The sequence below is a fragment of the Vidua chalybeata genome, chromosome 24 (assembly GCF_026979565.1).
Source record: "Vidua chalybeata isolate OUT-0048 chromosome 24, bVidCha1 merged haplotype, whole genome shotgun sequence".
Classification (NCBI taxonomy): domain Eukaryota; kingdom Metazoa; phylum Chordata; class Aves; order Passeriformes; family Viduidae; genus Vidua; species Vidua chalybeata.
This window is the reverse complement of record NC_071553.1, coordinates 2498664-2521693: the sequence shown is the minus strand read 5'-3', so window position 1 is coordinate 2521693 and position 23030 is coordinate 2498664. Positions and strand designations below refer to the sequence as shown.

General features: G+C 45.2%; 1 protein-coding gene across 7 annotated transcripts in view; it reads right to left on the bottom strand.

Moving 5' to 3' along the window:
• KCTD20 (potassium channel tetramerization domain containing 20) overlaps window positions 1–23030 on the bottom strand; it is a 30337-nt gene extending 7307 nt beyond the window's left edge. Inside the window, exons 1-5 of one of the 7 annotated variants that reach the window (XM_053963864.1) lie at window positions 22987–23004; window positions 18360–18431; window positions 13001–13118; window positions 1699–1895; window positions 788–1064 (exon numbers count right to left, since the gene is read on the bottom strand). In XM_053963864.1, the coding sequence (XP_053819839.1) occupies window positions 788–1064; window positions 1699–1846 (425 nt within the window). In that variant the 5' untranslated portion in view covers window positions 1847–1895; window positions 13001–13118; window positions 18360–18431; window positions 22987–23004. Of the gene's footprint in view, window positions 1–787; window positions 1065–1698; window positions 1896–9455; window positions 9590–11244; window positions 12099–13000; window positions 13119–18359; window positions 18432–18908; window positions 19168–22986 lie in introns of those variants that run through there. The other 6 variants (XM_053963863.1, XM_053963865.1, XM_053963866.1 and 3 more) reach the window with 6 other exon arrangements.

The window sequence follows — 23030 nt, the reverse complement described above, 5'->3', positions numbered from 1 at the left end:
TGAAATGAACTGAGCTTCAAGGACCCTTGCCCTGAGGCCATTCCATGATTCTGTGATGTAGTGACACAGAGATACAGTAACTTAAACCTCCACTCCAATTGCTTCCTTAGTAAATAAGGACAAGAGCTGGCTCAGGGAGGCCTCTGTTGCTACGGCTACTGCACTCTAAGGAACAAGCCAAAGGAACAGATCATTCAGTCCTGGGGCAGAAAATCCCCTGGCAATAAATCCCTTGCACTGAACTACAGCAGGTAACTCCACATGGCTTTAGATGCCTTGTTTTGCACAATAACCCAGGCAAGGGTCAGTGACCCAACAGAACCCTTTGGCCAGAGAGGTGGGAAGCTCTGGAAATACAGCACACAAACATTTCTTGGTGCAGCAACAGGCTCCAACCTCTCAGTAGGAGCTGAGTAACTTCTCTTTCGGAAGAGTATCGAGAGATTGGAGAGATAGGCAGCAGGAGGGGATGGAGCAATATCATATTCCCCATTCTGGAGGAAGGTTATCAGCTGGGGACAGATGTACAGCTGACAGACCAGGCAAACACTTGGGGAGAATGAAAAGGAGACCACCTTTGGCTAAAAGTGTGCATGTTTTAATGGACATAGAGACTAATCTAGAGAACTACCAACTCTCTATCTGGTCAGGTCTTCCAGGCCTCACTCACAGCCAAATTCTGTCTGAGGTTACAGATGAGATCACAAAACAAACATTACATGTTTATTCCATTAAATTTTTTTTAAGATTGTCTTGAGGTACCTTGAAGGTAACAGAAGTGACCTACCTTCCCAGCATGGTGTCAGGGTGAGCAGTGAAGATCTGGGGATTCACTGCAAAGCGGGTGCCATCCACCACCAGGGTCACTTTCTCTGGAGCTACTGTCTGGGAGCTGCTGCTTGAAGACAATGCACAGCATCCATGGCGTTCCTGGGTATTAAAATATTCCATCTGTCTCTTATTTCCATCTGGGATATGGCAGTTGGGAGGTTCTTCAGGAGCAGACAGCATGCTACTGATCTGGGGATTTACTGGGCAAGTGTGTCGGCATTCAGAATCCAAACCTGAGGGACACAAACAAACATTGCAAAGGGGAGGAGAGAATTTATTGAAAAACATCATTTCTTAGTAACACTTCCTACTGAAATGAGAAAACTGAGTCATGCAATAATTAAGGATGCCATAACTGTCAGAGTGATGTTATATGACATAAAACTAGGCTGCTATTGAACTGAACTAGAAGCTGGATGTTTTGGTGAGCCATGGTGCTTAATGTTCCTTGTTAAAGCAGGATGGATTCAGATGAAAAGGGCACAGGAATTAAACAAGGCCAGAAATACAGGCCCAGCCTGCTGGCAAGACTCCCCCAGGAAGCTGAGCAGCAGCATGCACCTCACCAGAGTGGTGTAAGGCAGCAGTGCCCGGTGCCAGTCCGTGGTGGGCACACAGGACTGTCCAGATGCCTGCAGTGAATCTGTTCAGGGCCAGCTCCAGGCGGGCCAGGGAACTCCTGTGGGATGGTCTTGCCAAGATGCTGAACTCTGCTGTGAACTTCTGTCCTTTAGAGCAGCCTGGCACAGGCAGGGCACATACTGCCCAGTGCAAACTGCCCTGTGACACTGGAACATTTTCCAAAACACAACACCCCTTAAAGCCCAAAAAATAACCTCCCTCAAAGACTGAGGGCATTATCCTTACCCTCAGTCCTGGCAACTGCAGGGCTGTGACCTCCTAACACCACAGAACTTTCTTCTGACTCATGGGCTGCTACAGTTCTGTTTTCCACAGGACAACTGGACTCCAGCTTTCTCAACCAGTCTGTGCCCCCAGCACAGTTCCCATTCATGCTGGGCCTCCGTGCTGTGAGGAGTTGGTGGCGTTTCCTAAGAGAAGAGCTGGAGAGAGAATCCAGGTTGTTAGTTTTGGAAGAAGCTCCCAAGCAATGAAGTGCAAATCTCTGTATCTGGTACTACAAACAAGGTCCCCCAGGCTCAAAAGGCGTTTCTTCAGGTATTTAACTGTGTTTCAGAGGCTTACGGTGCTAGCTATGCCCCTACCCTCACCTGGGAAGTGGGGAAAAAAGATTTTAAAGTAATCAGGGGTCTATTAAATATATTTAACTTATAGACCATCACTTTTTAAAAGATAAGTCTAAAGCCACTGATGTATTTAGATCACATGTGTGTTCCTCCAAATACCTTCCTGGCAAACTCCTCCAAGACCTCTACAGCCCTTTAAAAACGTTTATATTCTTGACTCCCAGTCCTGGCCAAGTGAGCTCTATAACATGGTTACAGCCTGAAATAAAACATTTTCCCAGTTAACAGCTCAGGCATTGCCTCTTAACCACTCTGAGGTTTGACCAGGAGGTTCCCTGCTGCCAGTCATTGCTTAGTTTTGGTTCTTTCTTCTCGATCTATGCCATGCTGTCACACAGTGCTCCCCCCAGTATTTAACCCACTAGAGTCCCACAACGGACACTTGGATAGTGCAGAAGAGGCATGGCTGGAGCAGCCTCACACAATGCTTTAATCTCTGCCACTCACATCTGGAATGCTCTTCCAGCATATGCAGAGACACAGCTTCCTTTTTTTTTCCACGTAAAATTCCTTCCTCCTTCTATATTTAAGACCCACTTCACTCCTTTGTATCTCCTGACAGATCAGATCTCTTTGCTGTTTCTTTCCCTCAATCTCTCTAGCATTTGTTTTGCTCTGCACAAGAACCAGCTCTCCTTTCTTGGCTTCAAGTGTTTTCCTTTCACTCTCTCAGAACATAAAACACCAATTTCCTCATTAATGAATTTCTCCAATTTCCCCCCTGCAGAACAATTGTCCTGTGTCTTGCCCTTGGCTGAATGATGACTGCAGGGCCTGTGGGTGCCACCTCTGATGCCTGGCAGAACACTGCCGTGGCAGAGACAAAGTAGATAAAACACAGCACTAATAAAACAGCAAAATGCCAAGTCAGAGTTGCTGAGTTTTCTGGCCAGCACCTGCTGAGGGTGAGGGCCTTAATGAGCAGTTCAGTGGTGGATTTCAAGCCCATTGTTACTGGCAGTCTGAATTAAGCTTTTTATTCCTAATGAGAATTTAAAAAAAGGAATAACAATTAATTCTTTTTGTTCTGTAAACCCAATTCTAAGTTGCCAGCATTATTATATCTGTATATTTTTAGAAAATCTGCTGCTTACACATCATGTGATGGTGGTCCAAAGGAAGATTTCTGGCAACAACAAAACCATTTCTTTTTTTAAAGGCTCTGCCTGGCAGCACAGTGACACAAGGAGCCCCCAAGGGTCACCTCAGTGCCATCAACCTGAACAGCACCCAGAGCACTGCCTTGCCCTCTGCTCTCACCAAAATACCCAGCGTGGGAAAACTCCCTCTCCCCACACCTTCCAGGCTGCTTTCCTGTCCTGGCTGCCTGGACCCTGGAGAAACCCCTCAGCAGTCCCACCAGAAACCCCTGTGAATGCTGCCTTGTACCTGGGAATAGACTCATGGAATATCTTGAGTTGGAGAACATCAGTATGAGAGTCCACCTCCCTGCTGCTCACAACCATCCACAGCTAAACTGTGTGACCAAGCATCCTCCAGGGAGAATCGTGGAATATCCTGATCTGGAAGGGACCCACAGGGATCACTGAGTCCAGCTCCTGGCCCTGCACAGACAGCCCAACAATCCCACCCTGTCCCAGGAGCTCTGGCAGCTTTGGGGCTGTGCCCATTCCCTGGGGAGCCTGGTCAGTGCCCAGCTCTGGGGGAAGAACCTTTCCTAACATCTTAATTGGGATGGATGTGGTCACACATGAACAAATCTTTTACTTGAACAAAGGTAACACAAACTCCACGAGAACAACCTGAGCAACCCTCTGCCCTCTTCTCTCATGTGCCAGAGCAGCAAAGGCATGGTAGAATGTCCAGCAGTGCCAGGCAGTGGGACACAGGGGTATGGAGGGAAATCTAAATATGAAAACCCACATACTCTAAAACACCCTGGATGGAAAAAACGCCCACCCCTAGCCCCCCTGCCACCAAAAGCCTTTAAATCAATTCCAGAATTGACAATGTTCAGTGGAACAAAAAGTCAACTATTCCCCTGTTTCACAGCACTGTAATTATTGTGAGAAAATGGAATTTTTCAAGACTGCAAATGTTGAAGTATATATACAGCTAATGATGTGATTTCAAACATATTCACTGAATTATTACATTGTGTGTTTTGACCCTGAGATTAGCTCAGTTGGCTGAAGCATGATGCTGATAACACCAAGGTTGTGCATTCAATCCCTGCACAGGCCATTCACTGAAGATTTGGACTTAATGATCCTTGTGGGTCCTTTTCAACTCAGAACATTCTGCAATCTGTAATATGAACCAAAATGCTTTAAAATTTGGTAACTGAACTGAAAGCTAAAACCTGTTTTTAAAATGCCATTTGATTGACTTAGGGAAAAGTATTTTGAGATGGAGAAAAGAATACCCTTGTTGAGCAGATATATAATCATAACCCTAACCCTAAGGGAAAGCCCTTAAAGGGAGTCATTCTTGAGACTTGCTGGCTGTCAGGAGGAACCCCAGAATGCTCTGGGTTGGAGGGACCTTAAAGCATCTTGAGGGACACCTGCCACTAGCCTCAGAGGAACAGACACCACACTGGGTTGTGCTCAGGAACTCTTCTCCCCTGGCATTAACATTCCTACACTGAAACAATATCCCCGACAAAGCTGATGCTACCACACTCACCAGGGAACAGAATTTGCTCTGTGAGCTGACAAGAACTCCATTAAGAAAACAAGATAAGCATAAAATTTACTTCTTGGGCCTCTTTCTTCCAGAAGTGCTGAATTGCTGCAGCTCTGCCAACAACTTTCCCTTGTGGTGCCTGAACAATCCCTTGATTATTCAATACATTACTCAGCAGAGAGGAGAAATTAGGCAGGAAATCAGATCAGTAAGTAGAGTATATGGAGGCAAAGAGCAGTGTTATTCAGAGACACTTAGACTCCATAACTCCCCCAGAGCTCTGCCTTACAAGCCCCATTTAAATGATGTCAAATAGCATGAAACACCAACAGACTGAATTTCACAACAACCAAACTGGGCTGGGTGAATGTTGAAATCTTTGTTCATCACCTCAAGCTCTGAATTAAATGCAGAGACTCTGCACACCCTTCAGCAGAGTCCTTAACTACAGCAGCTCAGAAATTATTTACAGAACTACTACTCAGGAACTACAATACACCAGTTTTCCTTTGTCATTTCCCCCTTCTGCTGCTTAATCTGCTAAGCAGGATTGTCAGGGAAAAAACGTCCCAGCTGTTTGACATCTTTCTCCCTCTTCTTTTCTGTTTTCTTCAACGAAGCTGAGCATCACCAAAACCTGCTGAAAACAGCTGCTCTTTGCAATGTGATGGCTCTCCCAAGCATAAGATCTGACTTTCCTCTTTCCTGGAAGTGGAACATCCAATCCTGCTGATCATCCGACCCAGCTCAGGCTGATGGCATTTCCCCGTCTCCTGGCATGCCAAAATCCTGCACGTCGTGTGTCAGCAGAATTGAGGGAAATGAGAAAAGATCTTTTGGCACATCTGGCTGGTACAATAAATCCCCAAACTGGTCATTTAATGTGACAAATATATTGCAAACACACCCAGAACCCAGTGGGGAAACAAGTACATAAAGACTTCAAGGCCAAACTCCTGCCTGACCAGCTTACAAATGTCCTGGTTTCCTTTTATGCCCAGGATCAAGGAGAACTACCCGTGGTGAGAATGAATGCCTATAAATAATAATTAGCACCATTCAGCTTCAAAGCTTTTTACAAATATTAACTGCTCATTGCTCCTAAGAGCCCTGGGAAGCACTGCAGGGAAGCATTTTATGAGAGAAAACAGGGACACAGAGGCAGAGACCTAATCCTCAGGCCCAGAGCAGCAGGCCCACTGCCTACTCAGGTGTTACTGACTTGGAGCACGTTCACAACTCAGCTCCCTGGCCCTGCACCAGCAGTTCCCCTGTCCTAGCAGGACAAACACTGCCAGGTTACCACCCTCCTTAAAGGGCTCCTTTCCACTCTCTGGGAAGTGTAAATTGGCTGGTACCACAGGATGGCTCAGGAGCAGTGAACAGGCACCCTGATGTCTTTCCTCATTTCTCTGTGATGTGTTTGCATGCTCAGATCCTGAAGGATCAGGTAAGGACCAGTCCACAGAGGAGATGAAGCCTCACAGCTGGATTGTGGGAGCTGGGCACTCAGGAGCACCAAAAGCCCCATGTCATATTCAGCACTAAAGATCAGAGAAAGAGCTCCTCCAGCCAGAGAAAGGCTGGGTTTTTCATTTTTCTTAAGGGAGTCAGTATCAGAATCAAAAATCAAAATTCCCATCTGGCTCTGGTCATACATGGAGCATGTGGGCCCCTCCTTCCTCTGGAACACAACAATGTCAAGAATGAGCTGTGCAACTGCACAAACATCTCTGTTCTCCAAACCCTGTGCTGGTGGTCCCACTGAAATATTCTCTTTTCAAACTTGTCTAGAGCCTTGTCTTTTTTGAGAGAAAAACACGGAAGTCATATTTCAGTTGTTTTTAATCACAAAGTGGAAACACTTTAATTTTGCAATGCACCACTGGTACAAACAATATATGCTGCAAATGTTTTGCAGAGATAAAGAGGCTGATCCCTGTTTGCATTCCTTAAGGAAGTGTTCCGGAATGTAAAGAGGCTGTGACATCTTCAGTACATTATACTTCCCCACCCTAAGGGATCTAAAGCCCATCCAAAGCCACTTCCCAATGCATACAGCTCTCACCCCATTACTGGAAGAGCTGAATGGCTTCACTTGCACTGAGCACCATGAACAAGGTGATGTGTGCTGTGAAAAGAAACTCAAATATTACAACGTGGCCAGCAGAGAAAACCCATTTAGATACAGCACATTTATTAAGCAGGAGAAAAGAAAAGCATCAGTACAAACATGCTGGTTTGTACTTTTTATTTACTGTATTGCATCAGTACAAACATGCTGGTTTGTACTTTTTATTTACTGTATTACATAAATGCAATATACTATTATATTTATAAAGATATACTCCTTATCATTGGATTTTTAAAAATTCCAATGATAGAGTATTTTGGGTACGAAGAACTTCACAGAAACTTCAAACAAAACTAATAAAAAGCCTAGCTGCCAAAATCCATTGAGGAGTAAAGCCCTTGCTATAAAACCTGACAGCTTATAGAGGGTCTCACTGTCATCTGGCATGGCAAGGGAGAAGGTGTAAGAGAGTAAAAATAGTAGAAATGAGTGGCTTTATTTCACCATTTGGTTTGTAAATGGTGAGGAAGCACCAGCAGTGAGTGAATCAGCTGGTGAACAATCCTCCCCTCTTCCTAAACCACAGCCTAACCATCACGACAGAAATAAAACTCCAAACAACTCATTTTTAAGGTGACAACACTCCTTTAAGCCTACAAAAACATTCCCATGTACAATTATTCTCAGAAATATGAGCAAGCAGGAAACACGCGTACGCAGGGTGTGCCTGACCTAATTCCACAGTCCTACACTGAGAACAAGATGGATTTCTAATGGAATTGCACGTCTTTCCACACTGGCTAAAGCCTAGCTTTAATTTGTGTCCTGGTTTAACCCCAGATGGCAACTGAGCCCCAAACAGCCACGTGCTCACTGCTCCCTGGTGGGATGGGGAGAGAACTGGAAGAGTAACTCGTGGGTTGAGATCCAGATGTTTTAATAGGTAAAGGAACCTTCCAGGATCTGAAGGGGCTCCAAGGAAGCCAGAGAGGGACTGCTGGAGTGACAGAACAAAGGGGAATGGCTTCCCACTGTCAGAGGGCAGGGATAGATGGGATAGTGGGAAGGAATTCTCTCCTGTGAGGGTGGGGAGCCCAGAGCAGCTGTGGCTGCTCCCGGATTGCTGGAAGTGTCCAAGGCCAGGTTGAACAGGGCTGGGAGCAACCTGGGACAGTGGAAGGTGTCCCTGCCATGGCTGGGGGTGGAATATGATGAATTGTAAGGCTCTATGACTCTATGAAAGCTGTGCATGTAAGTAAAACAAAAAAGGAATTCATTCCCCACTTTCCATGGGCAGGAAGGTGTTCAGCCGTGCCCAGGAGAGCAGGGCTCCATCACCTGGGAAGAAAAACACCATCACTCCTAACATCCCCCCACTGTTCCTTCAATGCTGAGCATGATGCCATAAGGAGTGGAATATCCATCCCTGGGTCAGCTGGCCTGGCTGTGTCCCCCAGCTCCTGTGCATCCCCAGCCCACTGGTGGGTGGGGAGCAAAAAAAGGCCTTGGCTCTGTGTGAGCCCTGCTCAGCAATAACTAAAACACCCCTGTGTTATCAACCTCTTTTTTTCAGCAAAAATCCAAACCACAGCCTCCTATAAGCTACTAGGAAGAAAACTAACTTTATATCAGACAAAACCAGCAGAAATTCCTAAAAAGGTCCCCTTAGAATATTCCAAAAGTTTCTCTAAACATAAAGGCAGAAAAACAAATTAGCAATGATTAGCTTTCTACTTTGGAGAGAAAAAGGGCAATCTCATGGGTTTAAGATAAATAAGGAGAAGTGTTTCCTGTACATAAGGATTAGGGGAATCACTGAAAGGTATAAACCACAGCAGGGAATGCAGCACGGAGATAATGGATCTCCCCTGGACTGGGTAACATTGGTTAAGTAAAAAAGCAGCCATCAAACTTGATCTAAAAAATTATAATATTGGCAAGTAGGCAGCAATCCAACTTCTAATTTTCATAATAACTATTTGCTTCTGATCATCAGATGAAGACTTTCCCAGAGAAAGAGAAAAAACAAACGATTCTGCCTGTCAGCTCAGCTCACCTGCAATAAAATCTTCCCAGTGGCAGGGAGGTATTCACTCACTTCTTGTGCAGAGTGACAGGAACTCATCCAATAGAAAGAAAGGCAAAAGGTGAAATGTTCTCCTTGATTAAAAAATCAGACCTGACCTGATGGCTCATTCTGTAAGGATCTCAAAGCCCCCCCAGTGCCAGCCCCTGCCATGGCAGGGACACCTCCCACTGTCCCAGGTTGCTCCCAGCCCCGTCCAGCCTGGCCTCAGACACTTCCAGGGATGGAGCAGCCACAGCTGCTCTGGGCACCCTGTGCCAGGGCCTGCCCACCCTCACAGGGAACAATTCCTTCCCAATATCCCATCCATCCCTGCCCTCTGGCAGTGGAAGCCATTCCCCTTTGTCCTGTCACTCCAGTCCCTTGTCCCAAGCCCCTCCCCAGCTCTCTTAGTCTCTTTAGTCCCTGGAAGGGGGTCTAAGGTCTCCCTGGAGCTTTCTCCCATTCCGGCTGGACAACCCCAGCTCTCCCAGCCTGGCTCCTCAGGTCTCTCCCAACCAGGGAAACCAGCACTTCCAGACTAAGCCCCAAGCACTGCCCCGTGCACCTGAACCAATGGAGATGCCCAGAGCAAGGTGAGACTTTGCAGGTGTGGGGTTTCCACTCCCTGGCACCCGTAGATACACCTGGAGCACTGGAGAACAACATGGTCCAGGCATTCACCTGGACTGCACCAGAGAGAAAAACATCTAACTGCAGCCTTCACCTGCTTTTCACAACCCTCCTACTGATCCTCATTTCATTTTCCCAACACAAACACAAGCAGACAATAAAATCTGATTTAGAGGTTGAACCAGCACAGGCACATGACAAAAAGCTTTTCCCTTGTTATGAAATAACTCTATCAATATACAGAGGATTAATTTTCTATCTGGCTTCAAACGATAGATGGAAAATAATGTCCAGCAGGCCTGATGCAATGCAGGACAGCCCGAAAATGTTGGCAAGAGACAGGAAGGAGGCTGATGAAATGCTTGATTGTTTCTCCCATTCTCTGCATAGTACTACACTGTTAGCAAAGTTTACTGACTTACTCATTTACTTGAGGCTCAACAAAAATCCACTGTTTCTACAAATGCAATTCACAACTACAGTTGGCAGTATGGGTTTAAGGGTTTAACACTGCACTTGCACACCTTGATTTAAGACCCAGGGTCACCAGGTCTTTCTGTCACCACCAGTGCTCAGTTTATGCACTGACCTGACCCCTCATCAGTGCCCCACACTCACAGCAGCTTTTCTTTTACCAATTTACAATCACCAAGACTAAAACTTGCAGAAAAATAATGGGTATTTATTAACTGAATGTAACCTATCACAGACTTTCCCAAAATAGGAAGGTCACACTGTGGCAGCCTCATCAACAGAACAGATGAAGTGCATCCAGCAGTGTTCCACCACAGAGTAAAATTCCTCACCACGGCAACAAGCTACTGCTTTTTTATTTCCCTCCCTCTGAGGCTCAAGGTATTCATGTTAAGAGAACAAACCCAAGCGAACTGTAAAGGGTATTTCCTCACAATATTGGAATAAAGACAGTCACCTGAAAAATTATATTTGATCCTCATAAAGACCTTCTTACCACTATGGCAATGGCAACTTTGCCAGTGCTATCTGATTAAATTCAGCACTTTTAATAAAGCTGGCCATGCCCATATAGAATACACACCTCCTTCCTTGGCAAAAGGTTGGATTGTGCAGATATGATCAGGGAAAAGGGGAAAAAAACTGTGGCAAAAGATGAGTTGTTGCAAATATAAGCAGGATATTTTTACCCAGAGACAGGAAAAACAAATGTTCCCTGCTAAAATAAACAATACTGAGCTAAATAAAGTTTTAAGGCAGGTGACACCTGTGAGTTACACCTTCTCTTCACCTGTATTAAATTAAGCTACAAATACTTAGGTGATAGCCTGCAACAGGAGTAAGTGATGCAGAGAACAGTTTGGCTGTGTTCTCTGTTCTACCATTTGCTGCACAAGTATTTATAAAGATTTCAGAAAATCCCACACACTTCAGCAAAGCACAAAAAAGCAACTGCTGCCTTATCCCTTTGGATTTAAAAAAGCTTTTATTTCTCAACTTTTGTTCTTAGGCAGTTAAATCAAACTTGGTTCCAAATTTTCATGATTTCAATTCCTGCATTTGTATTATAAGAAGTCCAGTTTTTCAATTATAAACTGCAGCAAACAGCATAAGAACAAGAACATTCCTGAGGGAGTTCCAACAGAGAATCTGATCCACCTGCAACCACCAGAAGTTCTGAGCAGAACTGATCACCCACATTTCCTGGTGTAACTCTGGAGCAAACCCTCTGCCAAGCACCCCTCACTTACTGCCGGCTCATCCGTGCTCGGTGCTCCCTGCACCACGACCCGAAATCCTCCTGGAGCAGAGGGAAGCACCAGGGCACAGCAAAGCTTCGGAGTTTAAACTCCTCGAGCAGCACTGGTCACTCCCCCAAAGCACGGGCGGCTGATTCATGTAAATATTTCAGGTTAAAAGTCCCTCCAGCTGATTCGTGGAAAGTTTGAATCTAAACTGTGTGGTAACAGCTTAAAGTCTCCTCTTTTCAGTAAAAGCCTCCGGAATCTCTCTCTCTCTCCAGATTCCTCATCCAGACTGTTTATGCAGGAATTGTGTGGTAGAAAAGGCTCATTTTTATTAAACCCCTGATACCATTTGGTAAAACACCCTCCTGCCACACATCCCTTAGACAGGCAGAGAGGAATTAGCCACCAGAATTTTTGGTTATGTATGTAAGTATGTGCACATGGATTCCCAAGCCCAGGAGCCCGAGGACGTGGGCCCAAACAAATGGACAGTAACTGAGGAGAAAATGAGTTATTTTGACACATCAGTGCATTGCTGAAGAGCCTCAATAGGAACCACCACTTTCCCTCAGTGCTCTGGTGCCATGGCCAAGGCAATACATGTTTATGTCACCTGGAAATGTTACCCTTTGTCAGCTCAAATATTAAATCAATCGATTCTATCTGTTACTGCTTTCCCCTAAGATACAGCTGGATTGCTCAGAGACTGCTCCAAACACAATTAAATATATCACATATCATCAATAATATATAATTTTTAATGCAAAGAGAACCTAAACAGGCAGGAAACTATTTTCCTCCTGACTCATGCCAGTGATAAAGCACATGTGCCCTGGCAAGTCTGAATAAAAGATGCCTTTAGAGAGCTCTTAATTAAAAACAAACCAAGCAATAAAACATAGAAAAAAAATCCAAGTCACTAATTTACTAACTTTTGTATGCAAAAACTTCTTATTGCTTTTGGTTTGGGAGCAAGATTTTATTTCTTTAATGCCCAATTCTCTCATCTGTCCAGATACAGGTGTAATAAATCACTTGTGCCCTGGTAAGAGGCTGGGGGAATGTAAACAGCAAGAATCTCTTATCACCAACAGGTGTTGTCCCACACCAGGTGAGGCTGGTGGCCATCATCAGGAGAAAGAATAGATTTATATATTTTTATATATAATTTACATATATATATATATACACACATATATACATTTGTGTATGTATAATTTATAAATTAGCTTTTATAATTACACTATTTTTAGCACAGCAACTGTTCACCGTGGATCTCTCAAGATAAGCATTGGTGTATTATCAGTGTGTTTTGAACTATGTAAGTTTTAATTAATTTAAGTAAAAATTAAAAATCCAGCAGAGACAATATCCTAAGCCAAAACTCCTCTCCTCATTTACAGAGCTTTTTGTTTGCTACAAAAAATTATCTGACATTTCATCCATGGCAAAAAGCACCTACTTGTTTGGACTCTTATTTTAGAAAGGCTATGAGCAGCTCAGAACTCCACCTTCCTTCTCTGGAAGGGATCCCAACAAGTAACTGCTCACTCATTCCCAGCTCATCTGCTACAACTCTGCCCTACAACTGCCATTCATTTCCAACCAATTACATGGCAGCAGCTCGGAAAACTAACAATAGGTGGCACATTTTTGAAAGTTGGATGCAGTCACAGGAGCTTTCAAAATAATAACAATGAAAAAACTCAAAGCAAACCCAAGAAACAAACCCAGGGAGGCTGCAATGGCATGCAATTACATTTGCAAGGAAATATTGCCACGTTGAGAAGAGGTTCAGAGTGCAGGTCCAGCAGCAGTTTGTGTCCAGTGTGGAAGGGCAGAAGCAGGCTTGGCAAAAGTCAGGTGTCCCCCTGGCGCTGTTGAGCAGGACAGGAACAGAAGGACTCTAAGTTAGAAGGTAAGGAATGAAACTGATTTATTTTAAATGCACTGCTCTATAGATAGAGAACATCGTGTGGATTAATTTCACTGGTCTTAAAGTAAAAACCTCTCACACCACTGGTGTGCAGTAGCAGAACCTATCTACAAACAATGTGAACAACAAAAGAGATTAGAGAATTATTTACATTCTTTCCCAACTGTTTCCTAGGCTCTCTCCTAGTTAGAAAAACCTCTCTCTTTCTCTGTGACTGAACTGAGAATATCCATATCCCCCAGCACTGGGAATCTTGCCCCAGGTCTGGGATGGTTCAGGCTGGCACAGGGTCCCTGCCAGGGGCACTATCTGCCATCCCCACGGGGCCCTGCCCTATCTCACCACAACAGGGGCTGGAAGCCTGTTCAGATAAAGCCACAGCTGAATCTTCCTGTGGAAGGGCAGAGATGCTCCTTGGAGCTGAGGCACAAAGGGAACGTTATCAGTGTTGTCCTTAGAAAGAACAGAGTTCTCCGAATCAGACACATGGTTTAATTCTCATTAAGATACAGACAATAAGAAAAAGCAAAACAAACATAAGGCTCCCTTCACAGTGCAGCTGCATTAGTAACTGCAAGTAATACTGAGTAATCTGAAACCAAAATAAACACAGGAGTTTTATTTAGCACAATTACAGCTCTTTGGAAAACACCTCCTGATTTATTTTGAGGAAGGCAAGAGCAGGGGCTACAATTTCATCTAGGTGAGGCTAACCATTAGCACTCTGCCAATTCATGTCAGCAGAGAACCTGATACCTTATTTTCAAGAACTGAAAAACAGTTCATGATTTCAGCCAAGGTTTACAAGGGGACATTGGCAAGACACCTCTTGCTTTGTTTACATGCCTGGATAAATATTTTACATGTCAAGCATAGTTATAACACTTTCTAAGAATATTCCATTACATTCTTTCTTCTATGACTAATAGTTCTTCCACAAAAATATTTGGCTAGTGCAGCATTACAGCAAAATTAGTCAGGAACTGGAGACATATTTTGAGGGAGTAAGAAAAGGGAAATACCACAAAAAATATACAAAATTGAAAAAGCAGAGAAGATGCCTATTTCAACACACATAATGAGGTGTTTGTGCTGGTGGAAGGTGTCCATTTGGGTACTGGATAAGGTCACTCTTGAAAGGGGGAAGTTCTAAAATCGAAGTGTATTCCAGAGCAGGCCTCTCTGGCTTGTTTTCACCTTGACAATTGAGAACCCAGCAATATTCTAGCCAGCTGGTTTCGTGTCTATCTCAAAGAAAACATGCAAAAGAAATTCCAGGAATTTTTAAAAGTTACTTATTTCAAGGAAACGATCTTCAAAGCCTGTCCTTGTGAGGAATATTCACTCTTCTGCTGAATAATCAAAGAGAATCTCAAATTAATTAGCATCTTTCACCAATAGAGCTTATGTGTGATTTTAATAAATCCTTAACAAGAAGACAGGTTTTCCTGCAGAGCCTGCTAATTAAAAGGGTCTATAAATGTCCCAAAAGCAGCTCTCTCCAACCCGATGATTTCAACTCAGTCCTGACCAGAGGTGACCATACTGTGACATTTTAGAGCTCTTAACACGGCCTGCATGAAATGAGGTGGCTTTTGTCAGTCTGGCTGAAGACATAAGATATCAATCACCTCCTACTGCTCAACCTGGAGCACCTCTCCCATCAGCAGAAGTCCCAGTAGGGGAACATCTCCTCCAGCCCTGTGTGCCAGACACGGCCTGGGCAGCATGAGGGGCTGGAATGCTCCTTGTCAGGGCTCCAGCTGCTCCAGAAGTAAAGCCTTTAAAGCTCATGGCTCTCAATCTGGTTCACAGGAGGTTTTGTTTTGAGTTGTTATTTTTACTTCAGCTGTGACAGCCTTCTAATTAAAGATAGCACTGAGTGTCTGCAGAACACAGGGTGAGAGGCTGGAGAACACTCTATTTTCTGCATTAAGAATTATTTCATCTCTCAGAAATGCAATCATTCTGCTCTCCAAGTGGTGAAGTGGCATTTCCCATAGCTGTTCATAACACCTTTAAAATGCTCTTGGAATGACTTAACAGCACAAAGTCAAGACACACAGAGGTGCCACAGCTATGGCATATTAACCACTTTATTGAAAACAACTGATTTTCAAAACCAGCTTTAAAAAAGAGAGGCCCATGATCTTGGCAAAGAACATTTTGTAATAGGGACATTTGACAGACAGGACACCACTTAAATATAGCACAGTGCTAATGCACAAAGCTCTCCACAGCTTTATTATTATCAATACACAAACCCAGTTTTCCCCTTGCACAGCCAGCACAAGGTAACAGAAATCATTAGACTGGTTTCACTTCAGTATCTTGTGCAGAGCATCCCAGCTGACCTCCTCTAACCCAGCTGTTTATCACTCCTTGGGCCTGACAGCAAAACTGCACGTGAACACAGCTCCTTGCATCAAAGAAACTCATTCTGGTCTTTCTGAGAGCCACCTTGTTCAGCCCTGTGAGGGGACTTCCACCCCAGAACAGCAGGAGCAGTGACACAGCACCACCCCACCCAGCACATCTCAGCACAGCCTCACCCCGAGCCTGAGCTGGGAGAGAGGCAGAGATGCTCCAGCCCCATTACTGGATGTGAAATAGGAGAGAATGCTGGGAATGAGAAAGCTCCTCTCCCACGTGCCAAGAGATGCTCATGATCAATATTGTTCTCCATTAGGGCAGTGTCCAAATCGATGGATTCGATCGCGCTCAAAGGGAGCTCTGAAATCACTGGGCAGCACAGCTGAGTCCAGAGACCAGCAGCATTTAGAATAAAAGCTAAAACCTGCCTGTCCCAAGAAACTCAAACATTAGCTAATTTACACATGCTTAGGATGGATCTCAGCAAAGCCTGGTTATGGGCAAAACCTTATGGTCTTTAGGTGCTTTATATTAAAGCTGAACCACTTCTCAAATATACCTGAATCATCTGATTTGCACATGACTGAATAATCTTATCATTTTTCATATTTGTAAGGAAAGGAAAAAGAAAAATTAGATCCTATAGACAAAGGCTAGGTTGTGCTCATATATATGAAACTCCATGGATTTAAGAAATCAAATTTTAACTGCAAATCAAAACCTGAGATTTCAATAATCTCTATTTCTTTTCTATTCCTTAGCTTTTTCCTTTCCCAGCACAGGCAGTAAAGTATTTTTTTCCAAAACTCCTATCAGTTTAAAGGCCTTTGCTATGTACATGTCCATCTCCTGAGGCTGTATCAGCTCCTGACACCTGACTAAGGGCTTCTCAGCAAGCATTAGACTACAGGGAAGTCTGCAAGTGCCTGCTGGAACATTTCTGTCAATGGATTAGGGAACTCATTCATAACCACCAACTGCCACAGCAGATAACATTCCAGACAGACGGAAGCTTTTCTGTGGGTAGAGATTATGTAACACCATGATTTTTAATCCACTTGCCCAGAGGAAGAAGAAATGAGCTCACTTTCATGGAGGTTAAAGCTTCCTTATTCTATTTTTCTCCATTATTTGTGCCAGTCATGTTGAACTAGCAGATGATACTGAGCACATGAACTGAGGGACTCAGAAAATCCACTGTGCTCATCTCCAGTCCATCCAGAAACTCTGCTGCTGCTGCCATCACTTTCTCTCTTCCTGCCTTTTCCATACTCACATCTTTTGTGGACCTCCCACTCCAATTTATCCAAGTTACCAGAATAACCTGAGAACTGCAGTCATTCAGTTATAAAACAGGCACTACTTAGAAAAAAAAATAATGTGAATGATTATTAAACTGAGCCTATCGCTCAAACTGAGGCAGATGCTTAATCCTGACAGTTTACAGGACATCCAGTGGCATCACGTGGACTCACAGAGTCATTTCAGGAAACGTGACCAGCTGCTGTCCCAGCACAGCAAGCCACAGGGTTAGGCTCCAAGGGACTCACCTATGCTTTCTAGTCCAGGAATTACATTTATTGAAAACCCCTTTTTTATTAAACATGGCCTTGTTATTTACATCTTCCTTGTCTGTTTTGCAAAGCTACGTAGCCAAAACTTTGCATACAAACCACGTGGCAGCAGCAATCATTAACTGTTACACACCACCTCTCACTGCTGTCACAAGGGTCACTTCTCCTGTTTTTATGGCTGCCAAGCTCTGCTTCTTTCTGAAAACTTCCTGATTCAATGAACTAAACTCTGACACCCAGCACAGGTCAGGGACATAGCACTGTTTTATGGGAGCTGGTTGGGAAACGCATTCATTTCCCAGTTCTTGGAAATGCTGCTGCCACTGAAAGCAGGACTGACTAATACACTCTAATCTAGACTATTTGTCCACAAATTGCAGAGGCAGACCTGACACAGAGCTGTACTCTCATTTCTCTGTCTTTAGTCCATTTCCATTACCTCTTTTTTTATTGGTTCTTTTGGCTATTTCTGTATTGAATCTCAGGCAGCCTTCTATTCTCGCAGTAAAAAGCTGAGTAATTCTCAGGCACTCTGACAGTGGGATACATATCACTGTTACATTTTATAGTTCACAAGGGTATTTCTATATTTGTGTGTTCAGTAGCAAAACCAAAGCAATGGTTGCACATTCCTGCTCCCAGGAGCAATCCATGGATTAACACAATTTTTAATAGCTGCACACAACACATTTGAGGTTGTTCTGAGGGCAACAAGAGAAAACCAATCACAAATTGCAGAAGAAATTACTGAATGTTGAGCTTTAGCAACTACAGCCCATGTTCAATGCTGCTTCCAAGACTAACAGACATTGATTTTCCTCCTTGATTTCAGGCCTGTGCTTATGGAACAGCTGCCCTTCAAAAGTCCTTAGTGTTCTTTTGTGCTCCAAACAGTGGATCCAAAGCCCACAGGGGCCAGTGAGGTCTCTGCTGAGGCTGGAGGACACATTGTGACTGCAAATTAGAGCTGGAGCAAGACACAGGAGGAGAAATGGTTGTGAAAACTGATGGAATGACATCAGTCGTTGGCAGGTTGACAGGGAAGGCAGGTCCCAGGACTTCAGCTACTTCAGCACCTGTAATTATTGCCCTGTAACACTCCCAAAACACATCCCCTTCCCACTACCTGGATTACAGCTTCTCTGCACTGTCATGGCTCAGAACAGGGAGGCTGTTCAGTGAACAATTCATGTGGCAAGGCCATCCAAAAGCCAGAGACCCAAAATTGTACCAACCTTGGCAAAGAGGGTCCAGCAGTGCTACCCGACTGTCATGTTGGAATCAGAGGGGATATTGGGATCAGAAACCTGAAATCAGAGTGGCTTTCATCAGCAGCCAGGCCAGGTCCCCCCAAAAAAACAGATATTGCAATCACATTGTTTCTAGAATAATGTTAATGACACCAAATTGGTCATTTCTAAACTTTACATTAGCTCTGGTTATGCTATTTATGAATAAAGTGAAGAAAAAAAATGCTGATGGCTCCCCATCCTTTTGCATTTTCCCCCACAGAAAAGGTGTTTATTGTGCTGCTTGTCTGGATGTGGGTTAAATTATCCAGTAATACACTGATCCTCTGGCTAAATTCGCTTTTTATTAAGAAACTTAATTTAAAAATCAGGAGATCCTTTAGATAGCTCAAGTGACCTTTATCAGCAGGCACCAACTCAGCACTTTTCTTGTAAAGAAAGAGCTCATTATTCACACACTCCTCTGGGATCTCCAAGCAGAACAGAGAAGTTCCAGAGTCCACCCCCCCAGGCTAAAGCCCTCAGAAGACTCACTTTGCATTTATTAGGCAGGATTTGACTTTCTAGGAGGAGGAACAATTCTCGACAGTGGCTTTGGCAAGCGCAGGCACCAAAGAGAGAGCTCACAGGTGCTATTTCAGGAGTGCTGCAAGGCTCCTTCCCTCAGTTATTTGGCTGCTGAGTTGGCCTTTCATTGTGCAGTGACTTTCCAGACAGACTCTGCAGCTCTGTGATGCAATTATTAATCCAGTCCCACTGCCTGGCCAATGTCCCTTGGTGATCACGGCTTTTGGCAAAGGGAGGCAAAGGTGTTGTTAACTACAGCACTGGAGCCTTACAGCAAATTCATTACACAGGGTGAAATGTTATTTACTTATCTCTACACCCAAGTTTTCTGCTTATGGGTTTTCAGGTGTTGAAGTAGAATTAATAGCAAGACTTTTAAACAATATTATACTTTGATTCTCCTGACTGCACTGTTACACAGTGAACTGAACACTTGGCTGTCTGTCATGGGCACATGGAATGAGTTCAAGATGAGGTCGAGTGATAAACACATCCTGGCATGGCCCAAATTCGGGGCTGAAAGCAGCAACTAATAAAATGAGATGATGATTCTTACTTCTCATGACCTGTAAAGACAGACCGAGTCACCACACAAAAAATGTTACAATATCCTGAATGGAAAACTGCAAGCAAGTGATTATGAAACCTCTTGGATTCTGAGAAGGCAGGACTGAGCATGCCAAAACATGAAGGTATTTCAAAGAGACTGAGGTAAGATCAGATTTATGATCAAATCAGCTGAAGTAAGAGAGTTTCTCAAACCTGATGGTTAAAAATACTTTGGGGATGCAAATATTGATTACTGGTATGCAGAGCTCAAGTAAGGAAACCTCTAGAGCACAGGAAAACAAAGTGCAACTTAGAGTGATTTTATACTGGACACATCCAACAACTCTAGATGGATCTTAGATGATACATTTCTGTTAGCACAACCAGTGATGGGGCTTCTGGAATTACTATCTTATCTGCCCCTCCAAGAACTGTCTCAAAACCTTTCCAGAAAATAAACAACCCCAAGAAAACCCCAAATTCATTTTCTCTGTCTGCAGCTACATGCACTTTACATCCAACAGCTCAAATGACTTTGCTGCTTGGCTCTCACCACTATTAAGAAGGATAGAAATAACCAGTTTGGTTCCTTCATCTACAACTTCTTCCAGCTGCCCCTGCAGCTTGACTGAGCTCACTGAACTCCACTCATTTATAAAGAGTAAATACAAAACAGAAAGCTCCCCCAAAATAAAATGATGTAATGAACTCCTACCAGAAAGATCGTTCCTTTCAAGCCCAAATCAAACACAAAACTCATCCCCTTTAATTCTGGCAGCACAAGACAGCATCAAAAGATATCAAAAAACATTTCACATGCTGCAAATTAGTCTGTCTTGAAACAAACACCAACAAATCATCACATGCCTATTTTCATGACAGCAGAACTTACTTTAACCTGTCCTTAATTGCTTTAAGATAAGGTGAAGTAAGTCTAGACACAGTCTTTGCACAGGCTTCCCTTGGTTTACATAAGCTGCTGCATTTCAGCCGTAAGATCAGAACATGGATGTTATTATGGAAAATAAAGACAACTGTTGTACAGGCTGCTTTGCAGAAGAGCATTTGTTAGTGATGTAAGTACAGAGTTATGCTATAAACAGTGTATTTATTTTAGCAAAAGGTGACTGTTTCTCTAAACAGAGTAATAATAAAGGCACATGGAAATCCAGTCTGGAGAATAATAACTCTCACAAGCAGCTTTGCCTACACACTAACCTACAGTTCCTGACCCAAACAATTCAATGTTTTGATGCTCAGATCACTGAAAACACTTCTGAGAACTGAGCACGGAGGTATTTATAACCCTCACAGCCAGGTGAGTGTGAGCAGTGCAGCCTCTCAGCCCCTGCACAGGGTAAACAAGGACACACCTGAACAGGGAAAGCTCAGGGCTCCCGTTGATTCCCAGACACAACTTCCTTCCAGTGAGCTGCTTGTGACTGCTGCTAATGCCAGCAGGAAGGACTGGGACTGAGGTGAGGATAAGGCTCTCACAGGGACCACAGGTGAACTTTCTGCCTTAAAGCCATAATCTGCAGCTACAACACGATTTGGGTTGCAGCAACCCTGGCAAAACAATTCAAAACGCTCTCCCTACAGAGGTTCTCAATCTCCCAGGTTTACAGAATCCCAGAATGATTTGGGTGGGAAGAGATCTTAAATCTCATCCTGTTCCAGCCCCTGCCAATGGACAGGGACACCTTCCACTAGCACAGGCTGCTCCCAGCCCCATCCAGCCTGGCCTTGGATCCAGGGGATCCAGGGGCAGCCACAGCTTCTCTGGGCACCCTGTGCCAGGGCCCCACCACCCTCACAGGAAAGAATTTTTTCCCAATATCCCATCTAAATCTACTGTCATGGTGAAGCCCTTCTCCCTTGCCCTGTTACTCCAGGCCCTTGTAAACAGTTTTTCTCCATTTTTCTGCAGGTTCTCTTCAGCTCCTGGAAGGGCACAATACAGTCACCCCAAACCTTCTCTTTTCCAGCCTGAACAATCCCAAAGCTCAGCCTTTCCTCACAGCAGAGCTGCTCCATCCCTTTGATCATCCCAGTGGTCTCCTCCAACAGCTTCATGCCCTGCCTGTGCTGGACCCCAGGGTTGGAGGCAGCTCTGCAGGGGGAGTCTCACCTGAGCAGGGCAGAGGAGGAGAATCCCCCCCTCCAATGCTGCCCACACTGGGGGAGCAGCCCAGGGCTCCGGGGGTTGTGGGTCCAACACACGTGACCAGGGCATGTCCAAGCAACTCATGCCCAAGTCCTTCTCCCAGGGCTGTTCTCCAGCCTGGATTGATACTGGAGGTTGACCTGACCCTGATGCAGCACCTGGACCTTGGTCCTATTAAACCTCATACCCAAGACTGTTTGCATTATTATCATCCCTTCCCTGAAGGGCCTCAGGTCACTGAGATGGCAGAACAGAGACAGGCAGGATTGCAGCTGACACAAAAATGTGCCTATGAGCAGGGCTGGGCTGAGCTCTCACCCACTCACCCATTTAGGGGAAAACCCCTTAGAAACTCCTGCTCCTTTCAAAGCACAGTGGGGCCAGAAAGGAGGGAAGAAAAGGAAGGTTAGCTCAAGCCTAAAAACACATTTAAGACTAACACTGCACCAGCTTACAGCCCCAGAACACGTGTAGGAGGGTGGTGTGTGACCAAGCAGCACCCCAGGGCGAGGCTGGCTCCATTCCGGCGGTGGTGGGCACAGCACGGGGCACTGGGCACAGTCCCGGCCTCACACACAGCCCAGGAAACGCGAACGCGTCAGGGACACAAGGATGCAGTGCTAACCCAGGGATAACAGTCCCAGCCCCCCACCAGACAGAGAGTAGGAGACACTCCAAAGACCCCCTTTGCAAGTAAACACTACAAAGGTGGCAGCATCCCCATCCTCAGAGATGGGCCCGTCAGTGCACACAAGGTACTGTCCCTAAACACCCTCAGAGCAGCCCCCAAAGCTCCCCAGGTCCCTCCAGAGCACATTCACAACAACAGAGTCCGCTGTGACCCCCCAGACACCCCCTCAGCCCCACAGCCCACTCCAGCATATCCTCTGTGACCCCCAAACACTCCCTCGGCCCCACAACCCCTCTGACGGCCAGACATCCCCCAGCCCCCTCATCCATGTCCCCCGACACTCTCTTCCATGGCCCCTGTGATCCATAAACACCCCCCGAACCCCCTCCAAAGCCCATTCACAACAACGGAGCTCCCTGTGACCCCCAGCGAGCCCCTCAGCTCCCTCCCCCACGTTTCCTGTGACCCCCAGGCCCCTCTCGGCCCCGCACTCTCCTCTATGCCCGCTGGGCCAGGAAAGCCCCCCAGCCCCCTTTTCCGGACACAGAGCGCACTGCGGGCGTCCCCAGGCCCGTAACCGCCCTCAAAGCACCGAGAGCACGGAGAAGACCCCCAGAAGCTCAGAGGAAAGCGGGAAGGGGTCCCCAAAGCCCCGCTGGGTCCGCGGCCGCCCCCCCGCCCTCCGAGGCCTCACTCACCGCGTCCCCGCCGCGGCCGCTCCCTCAGGCGGGCGGTGGGCGGG